General features: G+C 41.0%; 1 protein-coding gene across 5 annotated transcripts in view; it reads left to right on the top strand.

Annotated features, from left to right (window-relative positions):
* Positions 1-1,906: 1,906 nt before the first annotated feature.
* The window catches only part of arhgap17a (Rho GTPase activating protein 17a), a 32,302-nt gene continuing 17,135 nt past the window's right edge, over positions 1,907-17,073 (top strand). The window contains exons 1-2 of one of the 5 annotated variants that reach the window (XM_071463162.1): positions 1,907-2,493; positions 12,526-12,565. In XM_071463162.1, the coding sequence (XP_071319263.1) occupies positions 2,441-2,493; positions 12,526-12,565 (93 nt within the window). In that variant the 5' untranslated portion in view covers positions 1,907-2,440. The remainder of the gene's footprint in view (positions 2,494-12,525; positions 12,566-17,073) is intronic. The other 4 variants (XM_071463161.1, XM_071463160.1, XM_071463164.1 and 1 more) reach the window with 4 other exon arrangements.

Genomic DNA, 17,073 nt, shown 5'->3' with positions numbered 1-17,073 from the left:
GAATCCAAAGTCACACTGACACATATCCACATGGTGTGGGAAATCATACCACCACCCTCCTGTCGCTCAGATAATCAAGAATTCCTTTGAGACATCTATCGAGTGTGTCTGAATTCCTCAGAGAACTTTACAAAGAGAAAGACTTGTCCTACTTGTGGAAGAAACTTCAGCACCTCCTTTTAAAAATCCATTTGAGAGCCTCACATGGGAGAAACCATACAGCTGCAAAGCCTGCGGCAGAACATTTTGTGAGACTTAAGCTCCATACAGGCAAGAAGCCCAAAAAATTCCACATATGCCTCATCAAATTTACTCACATTGACCTGCAAGATTATGACAAGATGTACAGCTGCAGGGACTGTGGCAAAGAACTCAGTGACCTATATTTGTGCATGCACATGAGAGCTCACAAAGGGAGAAATTGTGCAGCTGTGAGTTTTGCATCAAATATTTCAAATATGTTAAAAAATTTGCCATAAAAAGGTCCACATGAAGGATATGTTTATGTGATCTATGGGGAAGTGGTCCTTATAGCAGAAGGGTCTCCAACAATATTTCAAAGCTCATACTGATATAAACCCAATGATCTGAGTAACTGGAAAGTTGGAAACAAGTTGAAAGGTATACAGATCTATGGCTTCAGTCCTAGATATAATGCATTTGATTCCTGGTAGAAGACTGTCTGAGTAATCTGACTGGTGTCAGTTACTTGAGTTCCATGGCATTAAGTGCCCATGTGTAGCCCTATTGTCAGCAGAAAGGATGTGGGCTCAATTCCCAGACCTGGTGTTGTGCTAATGCTTGTTTCCTGTAAAATATATTATCCCTAGTACTGTTATTGCATTCATCTCATTTCAAAGAAGCCCATCACTTCAGATATTTTATATTCATTAGCTATAGTTTGATTTTACATACATTTAAAAAAAAATAAAAAAAAATAAATAAATAATTGAAAATAGCAACCCCAAAGAAACCCAATGGCTCTCAATATATGGAATAAAGGTCAAAGTTTTTCATCTCTCAAAAAGCAAAGTGTCCAGAAACCGCTTAAGAGTGCCCAGAAAAGGATAAAAGATAGTGGATCCTTTGCTTATTTCAAATCATTCCTCAACCCCCACAGATAGAATCACTACAGTGTATGCAGAGTAAAAACAAACAAACAAAAAATTCATATATTCAGTTAGTTTTATTTGTGTACAAATGTGTGTGTTCATATTTTGGTTGACAACACATTTCTCAGAAACAAATGGCATATCTTAATGTGCAATGTAGTAAGTAGCCTAAAATTGCAGGTACAAGGACAGTTTTGGGGTTTGCTGACGCTTTAATTTCAGTATTTCAGTGTCAATGCAAAATATGTTTTACTTTTCTTATTGTCTGATTCTTGTAGAAAATTTACTTATCATAGTTTCTATATGCAGATCCTATGATACACTCTACTTTGCTAGCAGTTAGGACAGACTAATACAGTGCTTCTTGAACTTTTTTACATTAAGGACACATATTAGTCCACAGACCCCCATTTGATGAAATTTTTGCCTTTAGATATTTTATTACAGAAAGTGAGTGAAACTCATGACCAAAATAGTCACACATCCTGTAATTGTATTATTTAGAGATCAAATTATAGTGAAAATTAATTATTATCCTTTTTTCAGGAGCCCCCTGGGGGTCCCTAGACTATAAATTGAGAACCCCTGGGCCAGTGCACTAAAAGGTTAGTCTAAAAGCATTCTCTCTTGCATGAGTAGGTTACTTCTGATAAATAAATACGCCACTTGAGCCAAATATGAAGGATTTCTTGATTTAGTTTGAGTTTTTTTTTTTATTGTAGTAAAGGATGTTTCCCCTACTCCATATGAGAGTGGGTTTCTCCTGATAGTGTCCAGGGGGAGGTGGTGCTGTCTGGCAGATGCTGCCGTGCACTAACGTTATTTCCTGCCGCCCCCTCCCTCCCTGTGTGTGCGCTGGCAGTGGCAGAGGTGAGTCGCCGCCGCTGTTCACTCGGCTCCCTGCTCCGCGCCGGGAAAAAGCGGCCGACGGATTATCCAACTCGGTAACGTTAGCTCGTCGGCTAACGGTCAAGACAGTAACCGAGAAGCGCCATGAAAAGCCGCTGGAGCCAGTGAAAGTTAGTCACGGCTTACTTCGGGACTTTAATGTACGGAAATATACTAAATAGGAGGTTCGCGGATCATGCCGTCGCCCCCAACGGGGACTTTTCTCTAGAATTTCCACTTGGGAAAGGCTAGCTTAGGGGCTAGCGAGGCTACAAACTATTTTTAATTGGCTTTGGGCTCAATGGCTCTCGCTTGTTTTTCCCTGTCATAGCGACAGCTTGGGAAATAAAAACGGGGAGAGGCCCTGTGAACTTCATGACAAACCAAAGCCCGGCTTTGAAGCGTTACTTCGGGAAGACTAGACTGGCCAAGGACCGAAAATGAAGAAGCAGTTCAATCGGATGAAACAGCTCGCCAATCAAACAGTTGGCAGGCAAGTATTGAAGCTGTTGACCGATTTGAAGCTCACCAGCAAACACTTTCTTTTGGTGACTTCCAGGGTTTGTCGATTTAATTTGACATTTAACCATCCACTGCACTTTTCCCCGACTTGCTCTCTAGCAGTCATGGCACCGAGCTGTTGTGTAAAAAAGGAAAATTACACGAACTGATACAAACAAACCTGCTCAGTGGAGGCTGTGTTGACAAGGATAGTCTGTTATGAATGAGTCATTTGCTTTTAATAGCTGACAACAAGGCGTAAGGACATGGCACTGTTAATAAAGACTGGTTGGGGGAGTGTTAAAGGCTTTCCTTGATGTGTGCAAGCGTCCACACTGTTGTCTAAACCCAACCAGATGTCTCCCTTTAAAGAATGAATCAGCTATCTACGCAGTGCTAGCAATAGCACTATCTGATATAGTGGGAAATAAACAACAGCCAGGAGTCCAATGACCCTGCAGTATGCCTCTTTTTTTTGACCAGACACTATTTTTAGTGGAGTCTATCACTTTCTAACATTTTGGGGTCTTGTTCTACTTTTAAAATTTGCCTGTTGGGTAAAATATCAGATACGTGTTGTGAAATTTGGAAAACATGGGGCATGGTGGACAAGTATAGTGAGGCATTAACAGACATTTCCCACCATACTCAACCCATATCATTATGCATTTTTGCAGGAGTCTGTATAATTGGAAATACAGAAGAGATATTTATATAAGTATCTCAGACGTCCTATATGTAAAGGAAAATGGATCATAAAAATGCTATTTCTGCAACTGGTCAGATATTGACCCTCAGATGAGGGTTACAAAGCCGATATCGGTCGATGTAGACACAAAGTTATGACAATTTGTTGGTGTTTCCCTTGGCAGGGGTCAAGCTTTGGCTGCCCTGTCAGTGTCTGGTCTTACTTGCTCCTGTGCAGTAGAGTTCAGACATCATCAGATGAGAACTGAGGGCTAATATGGTAATGCAGTGGATGCTTTTTTTATACTCTGCACTAGCAGCAAGATTCACTTTCAGTCTGTGCTGATAAAGTGGCAGAAACAGCTTCTCCATTAGTGAAACACTAGACGCCCAGCTTCAACTAGACATCAAACTTAAAGCATAAAAAACAGATTAGTGTGTTTAAGTGATGGGAGTATCTGCCAGCCTCCACTTCAGGCATTCTTTCCCTCTAAACTTGAAGCATGTGGCAGCATCTAAGCCAATAGGCGAATGGATCCACTTTTAGAAAAAGAGTGAAAATCCCAACAATGGGAATGTGTTCTGCTGCGTTTAGGCCTGTTATCCAGTGCCATTATGCTGTTGTGTGATGACACACAGTGTCCCTGTGTAAATGGAGATCTAAAGTAGCAGTAGCAGTGGCTGAGGCCCGGCCTTGGGAGGACAAGAGGGTGAGACACGTCAGAGGCTGTTCTCATCATGGGAGGCTTATGATTTCTGGCATTTTGTATGTGTAGTTAGTGGCTGTTAGCGTGTGTGTGTCAACAGTGTTTTGCACCTCAGGCAGACAGCATGTGCACCCAGCACTGGACATCACTGACAGGCTGGGAACAATAATGTGTCTATTTTAAACAGACAGGGGCTGAGATGGCTTATGGAAATATATTTTATCTCCCACATTTAAATAAAAAAAACAACTGATTTTTTAAAAATGGAGTCCGTAGATAAGATATTGGTATAGGTGTGTGCACAACGACTGTTTATTTTCTGAGTTTACTGATTAAATATTTGCTGTCTAAAATGTCAAGAAGTTGTGAAAAATGCCCGTCACACTTTGCCAGAGCCAAAAATTACATATTCAGATGTTTTGTTTTGTCTGACGAACAGTTCATGACCCAAAGATATTTAATTTTTTGTCATAAAAAACAGAGAAAGGCTGCAGATGCTCAAATGTGAAGAAGTGGAACTGGCATGTTTGTGTATTTTTTTTTAATTTGAAATATGATTAATCATATCCTCATTCACTAATCTTCCCCTTTCTTGCACTTTATATCAGAAAAATATAGCTCTGTTTAGCCATTAAAAATTATGCTTTGGTCATAGTCCTTGACCAGAGGATTAAACTTTTTGAAGAAATGTTGGCATCTGATAACTTTTAATGAACATTAGTCATTATTTTTGTCATATTACAGACTAAATGATGTATTGACAAGTGTAAAACAGTGATAGATCCCAGGTAAGCAGAAAAACCAGGGGAAGTAACTAGACAGTCAGAAGTAGGGTGTTAGTTATATTAATTGCCATCTTGCCCTCCCTGTAGTGTTTATTTGATGGAAATAATATCAGCAGAGTCTACCAAGAGAATCTGCCCTGATGGTGTTCCTACAGCCAGGACTCCAGACCAGAGGAGGCAGGGCAGCTGGAATACTCATAATTTCCCCACTTCACTGTACCAGCAGTAAATTAAGACTGGAGAGAATGTAATGCAGAAAACAGACATTTGTGTGTGTGTATGTAAGTGTGTGGATGTGTGTGCGCGTATGCCTGCGCATGCAGTAGCCTCTTGCTCATTTGTATGCACATGTAGGGTTAATTCCTTGTGCTCTCATATACGTGCCCCTCTGAATGAGGGATCTTGTCAGGGGTTGGAAAGGGGGCAAAGCATGCATGCTCTGCTTTGTCCATTAAGTTTTGTACCTGCCTGTGTATCTACGTCTGCAAAAAGTGTGGAGTGCAAACGGCCCTCTCCGCTGCCCCCTGGGTTCCTGTGATTGTGTGAAGGTGGAACACTGTGTCCAGCAAGCAGCCGCTCTGAGGAAATCTCTCCTTCTTCTTCTACAAACAGGAAACTGCCTCGCAGAGACATGCTAGTGCTTTCTAGAGAGGAGGAGGAGAGAGAGAGAGAGAGCTTGGAAAATTGATGTAGGGGCAGAGAGTGAAACTGAAGTGCAGGGAAAAACAACATGTGATCCATGCCAGAGAACATGGTGAGGATTTTTGGGATCTCCTTGTGGAAGATTATTTCTGTGAGCTATCTTTGAGCTCCCTGGCCCTATGCATGCACGTTTACTGCAGGTTAATTTGAAAGATAGTAACACCTTTAAAGGAGATAACACATGAGTACAGTGTTATAGGGTATAACCACTATCTGCATAAAGATAAGATAACAATCCTGCTCCGCAGATCCAGGCTGAGGACTGAATTTGGCCCTGTGCAGATGATTTTTGAGAGTTTACATTTCCTCTGTTTTGCTTGTGATAATGGCATCTCCTGCGACTGTCAGGAAATAGGCCATAGATAAGTTTGTCAGTCATTGATTCACATGATGTTGTTCAATCAAGGAGTGAGCACAGAGGCTGCTAATAAGGGGCAGCTCAAAGGTAAAGGGTTCTGTAAAGTGAAAGAATAGTGCTTAAATCTGTGTGACCTGAGATGTGCAAGTGAACCTATAAAACGTATGAGTTTACTTGGGGCACTGGAGCTGTTAAAAATTCCCCCTCTAGCTTGGTTCATTATCTTGGGCTCCTCAAGTGATTTTAGCCACTAGCAGCTAGCAGAAGTCAGTCTGCCTCACCTGAAATGAGGATTGCTTTGGCTAATGTCAGATGAAATTATTCAAATTTTTTGAAATATAATATAAATCTTATTAATGCAGTAGTTTGACATTTTGGGAAACCTGTTTATTTGCCTTCAAGCAGAGAGTTAGATGAGAAGACTGACACCCCTGCCATATCTGTCAGTTAAATATCAAGCTACTGCGAGCACCAGGTTAGCTTAGCATAGCACTGAAAGGCTAGCCTGGTTTAAAGGAGGACCAGGCTAACTGAAGGAAGTTCGAAATCTAAAATAATATGGATACCACCTCCCCATCGTCATGGTAGTTGTACAAAAATCCAAGTATAAAAACACTAATTAGGGGTTTATGTGCCAAGTGAATTCCTGGCTGCAAGTTTTAACATTCTGGGGGTGAAAAAAATAAAGATTTCTTAACTTTTTTCAAGTTGACAACAGTAGAGACACACAGCCCAGCTCTTACAGCCGTAACTAATCCATTTCCTGTGGGCAGCCCTGATATGTCACACTCCATATTGGTGTAATTGCTGCATCACTTTGAGTTTATCTGGGTTGGTAAGGTGGTTGTTTTGCCACATCAGAGTAACTTCAGTCAGTCAGTGATGAGTTTATCACAAATGGCTGAATCTTTCTTTTCTTTCGTTTCTTTTCACTCTGTGGTTCTGAAAGGGGGGTGAACAAAATCTAAACATTTCACCCCCTGCACTGCAAGTGAGACGACAGGCCGTGTACAGTTTTCATCAGATTTTTCTCCTCGCTCACAGTTAATCATTCACTGGCATTATAAACAGCTGTATTATATAATCCTCTTTGATACCACATCTAACAACAGCAATAGTCCCACCAGCTCAGTGTTATGCAATCTAATGCAGGTCAATTGTATTTGAAAGTCCTTGATTCATTTAATACAGAGTCAAGTTGAAAAGACATTTTCCCCACATGGATTAACAAAATGACACTGATGAATAAACAAGGACAGGTGACTCTCACATCAGGTATTTGTGGTGCTGCTAGTGATTAACAGGCTAGGTTTGTTTTTCAAAGTAATTTCTTCGAATTATGAATGAGAAAGACAGAAAAAAGATAAGTGACTACAGGGATCTTTTAATCAAGATAATTATAATCATTTTAGTAACTACTTAATGTCGGGTTGTTTTGACTGGACTTGTCAGACATCATTTGGTCTAAAACCAAAGTGTCCTCAAGTGACAAACTAAACAGGGGTCTCATGTTTAAAGCTGAAGATTTTTGACTAATGCTGGACTTAAAAGGAACAGTAACAATATCAGAGCTGAAATCATCAGTTGTTTAATCAATAAAATGATCAAATGGAAATTAAATTGAATTAAAATTTTGATAATCAATGTATTCATTTGCATCAGTTTCAAGCAAAAATATGACATTCCATCTTCTCAAATGTGACAATGTCCTGTTTTTTTTTATTAGATTTTTTTATTTTAGATGCTATGTAGAGTTTTGGGAAATTATGATATTATGAGGTATATTAGTAATTATTTTCTGACATCAAATTTATAAAATGATTAATCAACTAATTGTTAAAATATATAGTTTAGATTAATTCATAATGAAAATCATTAGCTGCAGCCCTAAACAACACCATACGCTGATGTGTTGAAATATATAATTATCAATACCTCCCAGGAGGGAAGCATCCTGCCCTGGCATGATGTATAAGTTAGCTTTATTTTCTAAAAATGCACACTGGATAAAAGTCTGTCAGTTTTCAGCTCCATGTTGTGCTCACTCTCACACAGGTCTAATTGTTAGTCTAACAGCTCACATAATCAGCCACATTAGGTAGGTTGTATGGGCTGAGTCACTCACTTATTCTCCCTGCTCCTTTCATCTGGGTCCAGTATCCATTACTTTATGCCTTAAGCTGCCAACTGTTGCAGCCGTAAGAGGCGGACCCTCCCTGCTCCTCAGCCTGCTGATTGTGTTGAGTGGCCTGCAACAGCCGCTCCATTGTGCATATGGCTGCAGTATTCACTTACTCCCCCTTCCACTTTGATAGTAGATCGTCATGGTTACCATTCTGAACCAGTGGCCATGGCTGTGCAGGGAGGATCCCTTGTTGTTAAGAAGTCACATGCAGCGCGCAGTGACACACTTTCCTCCAAAGGCTCCTGCTTCAGTGAGGCACGATGGGGTCAGCTCTATTCGCTCTAGGTCAGCTGATGCCGGCAAAACAATTGTTGTTTTGTTTGTTGTTGTTTGTCCTCTGATCAGCCTGCACACAGCCTATTTTTGCCTCTGTGACACGGTGCTTTTTGGGGTTGGTTCACACAAGTGTTGCTTTTATACAAGCTAACGACTCCAAGTGTCTTCACATGCACTGATCATTCAGCTCCAACCAGGTTAGGGCAATATTTGCAGATATCATGCAAACCCTCCTTCCTGGGTTTTCCTGCTCACATCAGCTTCAGTAAGCAGAACTCAGTTAATAGAGCTGGATCACTCGTCAAGCTTTTGTATTACTCTTGGCATGTATACAGTTTAGTCTGGTTTCCTTTGCTGTTTTGATTAGATTCAGCTCATGAGCCACAGAGGTCATTAAATGGACCAGATGTAAAGCTGTGTTTGAACAGCATGTGTAGTGGTGGTGGGAAAAACAGTAAATGTTTTTTTGCAGCCACAGCAAAACCACTTTTAAACTGCAAGTCTCACACTACAGCATGCAGTCGCACTGTGGAAACTCATCACTTGTGTATAATATTAAGTACTACCTCCATTTTCTTGGCGCATTCCTATGTGCATGCATCCTGTAGTACATTACAATCCCTCTGGACATTAAGTCACAGGCAAACAGAACTTATGGGGGAAAAAAATGCATTTTTTACAGCCATGTATGTGATCTGTAGGTGAGTATTCATGAAGAGAGAAGTCTACTTGATGAATACAGTGGTTTTCCAGCAGGACCACATGAAGAGCTCTTCAGCATGTAGGCTACACCAGAACATGGATTCCATACTGTGGCTTCATGATCATGTTGTGTATGTGTGCGTGCATTATAGTGTGTGTGTGTGTGTGTGTGTGTGTGTGTGTGTGTGTGTGTGTGTGTGTGTGTCTCCTTTTTCCTGCAGCTAGCTGGAAGTCTTGTCTGTAGGTTTCTGTGAGTCCTCACTCTTCATGTGTGACCTCACCAGCTTGGCTATGGCTCTCCTCCAGAGAAGAGAAACTCTTTCCATTCATCTCAAGCCTCTAGATTATTCTGGTTTGGCACTTTAAGGAGTCTTTAACCCCCCCTAACCCTAACCCTAACCCCACCCCCCCACCCCAAAAAAATAAAAAAATCTCTGTATTTGTATTTCTTTCCTTCTAACACCCATACCATCATCTCATCTCTGTCAATCTCTTTCTGTTTCTCCCTGCCTCTGTGTTGTAATTGAAAGCAGCTGTGACAAGGTTACTATAGTTTGTAGAAAGCAGTTTTTGGAGGAGGGCCCAGGCTTCGTTCGGGGCTCCAGTTACCATAAATGCAGGCAAGAAACTATCTACAAGTCCCTTCATTTAGTAGGTTGAGCTACACTCGGCTAGACACAGCACAACCTCTATTACCTGTCATAATTTTGGGTAAAAGTAAAGAGTCATGTGAAAGTGAAGTATGTGGGAGACGGAGGGAGCGGAGCCAGAAAGCTACAGTACAGAGTAAGGTTACAGACATGGAGGTGTTGCAGGACTTCATTATGTTTAAAAGCTCTAGGACAGGGGTTTCCAACAGGTGGCTCGCGAGGTGACAGTAGCTCACCCCCTGTTTTTTTTAGAGTAGCTCACCCAAAGGTTGTGAAAATATAGTCATAGACAAACCAAGGATGCATAGTACGAACTTTAAGCAACACAACTTCAATCAGTAAATTTATTCCAAATGTAACTGAAATCAAATCCACGGACAGACCCACCCCTCCCCTCCCCACACCAACTCATTATTTGTCATTTGTCAGTCAAATGAGTTGCACTCTCCAGTTTGTTTACATCAGATATGCCCTAGGCCACAAGCAGTGATAGAAACTCGTTTCCATGAAACTAAACTTTTCCAAGAAACAGGAAATGTGTCGTCATGGATGCAGTGAGTTAAGCTGTGGGCTTCACCTTGAGCCCTGTTTTTATTTTTTTAGCTCATGTTTGTTTACATTGTGGAAAATGAAGTGTACAGAAATAGCTATTTGAAGTTCCTGTTTGCTACCCTGTTTGCTTCTTTTTTCTCTGATTTCTAAGCAGATTTATGGATGTTTATTTGCAGTGGTGTGGTCATGTCTGTGTGTTCAGGTTTGACTGAATCATGATGCAGATTTTTGACACAAAATTGACACTGATGTGATGTTTGTGAGTTTCAGATGTTTTTGGTATAAAATTTAAGTCTTGGATATTGATATTTGATGACTTGTTGAATTATCGTATTCAACTGATTTGGTTTGGAGACCAGTTTTGAGTGTTTTGATCAGATATGTGAATAAATAATAAAAAAATGAAAATAACCAGTAATATAAGACATGAGGAGCTCTTGGCCCCTTTTATTTAGTCAAAGTAACTCTCAGAGGAAAAAAGCTTGGAGACCCCTGCTCTAGGAACTAGCCCAATTCAACCTCATATAACCAAATCCTAGCCCAAAGTAAAGTCTTTAAAGCTCTTATTTTATATTATCAGTCCAAAGAGATGAAAGAGACAAGCAAAAAAAAAAATCACATTTGAGAATTGAGAATTGGTGAATTTTTGGCAATTTTACTTGAAAAATTGAAATGGACAATAAATTGATTCAAAGGTGTGGCTGATATATTTTCTGTGAGCTCTACATCTAACTAACAGCAAGTCTTTATATGGCAACAGCTACCTGACTGGTTGCAGGTGGAGTAGACACTTAACTAACCATGGTCAAAATTGAACAGTTTGTTTGATGATGATGAATTCCCACGCTGGTTCTGCATTAACCAAACAGTGTGTCACTGACGCCCTGTAGCTAGAGCAAGCAAGCAGACAAACAAGCACCTAATCTTCTTCTTTAACTGCACATAAATGTTGTATTTTTGTATTAAGTGTCATGTATGAGAGATTAATCTCATATCCCAGCTGTAAACTTAAAAACTTAAAAGTTTTTCTGTATGATAATAAAAAATGTTCGAATGGTAAAAATCCTAAGGATGCCCTGAGAGGTCAAGGCCAGTACAGACAGTTTTAAATTGATCGAGTGTTATTGTTGTTATTATTATTATTATTATTATTATTATTATTATTATTATTGATGATAACAATAATAATAATAATAACAATAATAATAACAATAATAATTAATCAGCTCTATTTATAGGGCACTTTTCATACAAGAGATGTAGCTCAAAGTGCTTTACAATAAGAAATGGAATAGTAAATAGAATATTGACGAGACATGGTCCACTTTAAATAGATTCTTCATCAGTAACACAATAAAATTCAGTGTCATAGTCAGTCATTAAGTCATGGCTGGCTATTGACCCAGTTTTTAGCTCCATGGCCTCATTTTAACTTGCATTAAAAAAAAGATTTTAAATTTGGAAACAAGAGCACTGCTATTGGATCAGTTACGCGTATTGGCAGTTACCCTCTGTTGAGGTGTCAGTGTCAGTTAGATCAGTGCATCACTAAAGATTCTCTAATGAACAGGCCATTAAAATCATTTTTTGCCCTCCTACAACTCGTTACAGCAAAGCACACAAAAATTAACAATACAGCAGGTGCTCGGTAAGTATACCACAGCCTAGACATGGCATCTTTGTGGAAATGAGTCTCTTACAGCCGTAGCACCCAGCCTGACTCCAGTCATTGACCCCCTGACTGTGGTGTTGCCTTTTCCTCCCTGTAGCCACAGAAGCCACCAGCTTGTGTGAAGGTGTTGATAAGCAGTTTGAGCTGAGTCTGTGTTTCCCAGCCTTCTCCTTTTAAGTGAATCTAATCTGTCTGACCTCTTCAAGTCCAACTATTAGTTTACTATTAATAGGCTCAGGAAGAGCAAGGCTGTGCGGCTGCCCTGTGCACGACACCGTGAGCCCGGCTAGCTGCGGCTTAACAAAGTCAAAGTGTGTTGAGCAACAGAAACACACCTTCTGTTATCCTTTCTCATTTTAGCTTCACTGAATCTGTTTATTGTCAGATAAAATTCAAGCTCGTCACAGTTCATGACTTTTGAAAAAGGTTCAGGCGGCTGCAGCTGTAGTCTGAAGAGAGTCAGGTTTTGCCTTGGCCTCCAGCCTAGATACCAGCCTTGATGAGCCATGGCAGCAAACTCAATACATCCCCCCTCTCCTGAAGCATTCCCACGGATGCCCCAGTCAATACCTGATACAATTGTAGTGTTGAAGCTCGGCGTGGAAACCAGTCTTTCAGGAGCTGCGTCATTTGTCAAGCAGATATTTTCACAGTGACTGCACAGAGCCGAATCGAAATGCAACTGCTTATCTTGCATTGTCTGTCATTGCTAATCTGAACGCTCTCTGTTGTCTTTTCTCACCCACAGAGCGGAGAAAACAGAAGTCCTGAGCGATGACCTCCTACAGGTAAATGATTAATCTGACTGTAGAGCTCTGACCGGCTCGTAACACTGCTAGCGTCTGTTAGGCAGTGGCTTTTTGTCCCTTTTGAAATTAAAAAAGTTCATTTGACAAAACAGCTCTTGTTTAAAAATAGTGCACCATGGGTAAAGTTTGGAAAAAAGATGGACACACATAGAGCACAACATTATTATTTTGCAGCCAGTGTTTTATCACATTATGCCGCTGCAGCTGCTGAATAGAAGGTGAGCCTTCTGTTTATCTCCCCATGTGCAGAATCAGATGACCCCGTTCATGTGGCTTTACAGAGAGGAGGTTACAGAACAGCCATATCTCAGAGCTGGTGTTTGTCAGTCTGGTTTTATCTGATGATGTTGGTGTGATCATGGTGCCACGATTTTGAATATTATACCGATATCAGCTCTGGTTTCACTTTATTTCTACAAAGTATAATGTAAAAAAATAAAAATTGGTGTTTATAATTATGTTTCACTTTTTTATACGCACAATCAAAGTCCTCCTGTCGTATAGGCACTCACTGTTTTTGGTGCTCAACTTCAGTTCGCTTTCTCTCACATGTCATCGTCATATGGCAATTAGAGCTTATGTCTGTTTGTCTTCTTTCTAACTTGACACTTCCAAAGCTTAAATGGGGAGGTTTAATTATTAGTCCCTCTCCTTGTCTTGTAGGTGTATTAATTGTTGATAAGCCTTGGTGCAGTTTATTGTTGAAATGACAACCTTGTAAAATGTCACTCACTTACTACATGTGATTGCATTTTCCCCTTAGTAATGATAAATTAACATATAATTAAACAATTTACTGCTTTGTTATTTACTTGGCTCTCAAAGGCTTTTTAGTTTTCTGTTCTTATTCCTTGTTCCCAGTAAACTCATCTTCTTTAAGTCCACATTAACTTGTCGAACAACTTAACAGGCCAGTACTGGACTTAGGACACCAAAATAATGACCACTTCAAACAAAAGTTGCAGACTTTAGTTTTGATTTTATTGCTGAAAATGGTGTGATTGTAGCTTAAAGAGTAGATGGAGCATGTACCAACAAAGCTAACCAAGCTGACGCAAACCAAGCAGCAGCTGATATCACTTATTAGTTCTTCCTCTCATGCTAATCAGTGGATTCAGCTGGAGTGGCGCTTTGTTGAAATTAAGACCTGTAAACTCTCAGCACTGTTGCTGACACACAGTTGAGAAGCACTGTGTGTGAAAGCTGCTGGTGCAGGTCCTTCCCCAGGGGAAAACTATTCCCAGCCCCTGAGGCCGACTGAGGCAGACAGCAGGTGGAGCTGGGACAGAATACTGGCTGCTCAGCAAAGACATTCCAGCGATGGAGATTGTCTTTGTGTGTGAATGGGAGGCATCATAGATGTACAAACAAACTCAGCTGGCTTTGTGTTATGCCTTGAGAACAGCCACAAAGTCTGACACCCTCTATTCTTATTATTCTTCTCCCCACCCTCTTTTGTAACTGGTGCATAAACAAACTGCACTGACAGATCTTTTGATTCCTCTGTCAGGTGGTGTGGAAATAAAATGGGCCGTATTTGGACAAGAGACACATTTGAGTGACAGCTAGAACATCAGTATTATATTTAAAGCCAGCATGAGTTAGTGTAATACAAGTGGACAAGCAGGCGAGGTTACTAACCTCTTGGGGTGCTTTTCACTGAAGGGAGGATGTTATATTATATCTGACAATTGACTTTCACTGTTCCTCAAAGACACGATTGTTCTGGCCCTGTCTGGAAATCAGCCGCTGTGACTCTGTGGGCTCTGTTTCTCACTGCACAGGGACATCTCTGTCTGGTAAAGAAGAAGGGAGTGAGGGATGGAGACACGGAAATCACTTGACCCCTTCATTCCTGAGATGACTGTGTCACCTCAAAACAGAAATTCCCTTTTTATCCCTTAAGTAATAATAAAAAACCCCATCTTATTATTTGTGAAATGTAGACCTGAGTAATTTTTAATGAAAGTTTTTGTCTAAATTTGGTGCACTCACTTTCGCTCAGCCTCCTACTTCTTTTTCAAGCTTCCCACTTCTTCTTCTACACCAGTTAGGGATTTTCTATTAACCCCCCCCCACAACCCCGGGATTTTCACAGTGCTGTTTTCTACTAATAACTTCATGCTACACAGAATTGAAAGTGACCGTAAAAGTGACCATTTGAAGCAGCATCTAAGTTCCAGCTGATGTCTGAACAGCTGCTGATCACTGTGTGGTCAGAGGTGGTTGGGCGGGACAGCAGCTCTATGACTGATGGGTCTTCAGTCTCGTTCTCTAGTACCCTGTCCTGTCCGGGGCTGCCAGTGAAGCACCCAGCATTCTTGTGCCAGCTGTCCATTCCTTGCTGCTCCTCTATAATAGCAGAGGTTACCACAGAAATACTCCAGTGGAGTAGTTGAAGGCATTTTATACGGTAGCAGCTAGGACTGAACAATATGTAAAAAAATCTATATATATTACGATCACTTTGGCAGATATTGCGATTACAATTCGAGACATGATTTCAGTTGGAATTGTCATCTATACATTTCATTCAAAAAAAATAATGATGATGTGATTTTTGTTCAGGTTTGTACCAAACAATCATGTTCCTTTACATCTGGAGAATATGATTTGTTGGCCGGGGCATCGCTGTAGCGCAGCAACCCTTATTTAGTTTTAATTTAATTTAATTGTGCAGCATTGGAAGCAACCAGGTGCTTTAAACTCTTACATCATATATCACTAATGGAAACAAAGAATATTTTGTTCATCAATGGCTCACTGAAGTAATCCCACCCTTAATGCGTCATGCGGTGTTATTTTTGTTCAGTCTGGACTTGTCCAGACATGTTAGCATCATTTCTCTTAGGAACCAATAAACAAACACTGACACATAGACATACACCTTCTCTGTCTTTTTCTCCCCGTCTGTCCTACTTTGTATCGGGATTCCCTACTCCTTGACGCGTCATGGGATTGACCAGCTGTTGACCTCATCACGCAGCAAGAGGAAAAACACACCCATCTGCCTTTCAGCTCCTTATGGTTCTGCTTAGGTTCTCCCTCTCCTGTTTTATGTTTTTAGTGTATGGCATTATTTGTCTCACCCCATTTTGATACAATGGAAGGAAGAAGACTGCAGTACTCCTGGTGCCATGCAACCAAAAACACTTCCAATACACCCACACAGGAACTTCGCCCCTAGAGCTCAGGAAAGGGGAATCCCCTGCTTGGTTTGTGCCAGGTACTCACTCAACTGAGTCTAAGCACTGTTCCCAAACATATAGCCTGTGGAAGATGTGTGTGTTTAGTAAGTTTGTATTTGACCCAGCTGTTTTGGGAATGCCGGGGGCCACCATGGGTCAGGAATGACGTAAGAGCGCGAGAACAGAGGGAGGGAAAAGAGGAGGGGAGGACGGCATACAGAGGCGGATATCTGCTGAGGAATTCCTGAGTTCCGACTCCGTTCTGTTTTTGGAACACAATTGTCTGGTATTTGGTTGATCCTCCCTCTGCGTTTGTCTCTCTCCACTTCTGCTCCCTTATGCCCTCTAGACCTCAGTGTTCCCATTTATATTTGCAACATGTTTGTCCCAGCTCTTGAGTACATGTTTGTCCCTTTGAGACACTCACAGACTTCTGCTTTAGCCCATCAGCTCTGAGTTTTATTCATTAAAAAAAACAATAAAACAGAAGACAACACCTGGCCTGTTACACGCAGCTTGCCTTTGACTTTCCCACAAGTGTTGCCAATGTCAGGCAGTTCTTTGCATCATCAGACTCTGCTGGCCTGACTTTTAAGTAGACTTGAACAGTAACTTGCAATCATCAGTTCTTTTCATGGGTTGGTGACAGTCAGCCTAATGTTGACACTGACTGTCCCTGTCAGGCACCTGGCATGACAAGGACAGTGAATAGTCATCCTGCAGAGATTCAGTCGCCCTCTGTGCTTAAGCCAGAGTAGCTGTGCTTCCCATCAATGACAGTATTATATCTTGTCACCCTAAAAGCACAGAGTGGATCTGTGTAGTCGGGCTAGTAGACAGGAGAAAGCCTGTGTAATCAAAAAGGTCTTTTTAAAGCCAATGAACCCCTCGCTCTCTGTCACAGCCCGGTGGCTGTTGCTATAGCGACACTTCCGATGAGTCATGTGTTTCAACGATAACATTCCAGTGTTGTTCTGCAGGGACAAGCCTTATCAATCATGTTTACACTCTGACCCCTGACTCCCTGAAGGCCGCTGCAAATAAAATCTGTGCGTGGAACTGGACCCGTTCTCCTTCATTAGCCATTAAGGGTCCAGTCACACTGTTTCTTTGTTTTATGGAGACAAGTTAATGGTGCTGATGAGATTAAAAGACCAGTGTGTAGGATTTTGGGAGGATCAGAAGTGGAATATAATATTTATAGTTATGTTTTCCTTCGTGTGCAATCACCTGAAACTAAGAATTGTTTGTGTTTGAAATGAGCGGGTTCTCTTCGACGGAGCACACCATGTTGCACTG

Source organism: Trachinotus anak, unplaced genomic scaffold, assembly GCF_046630095.1.
Source record: "Trachinotus anak isolate AG129_WGS33_773 ecotype Australia unplaced genomic scaffold, CSIRO_AGI_Tana_v1 ptg000025l, whole genome shotgun sequence".
Taxonomy (NCBI): domain Eukaryota; kingdom Metazoa; phylum Chordata; class Actinopteri; order Carangiformes; family Carangidae; genus Trachinotus; species Trachinotus anak.
This window is presented reverse-complemented; position numbering and strand designations above follow the sequence as displayed.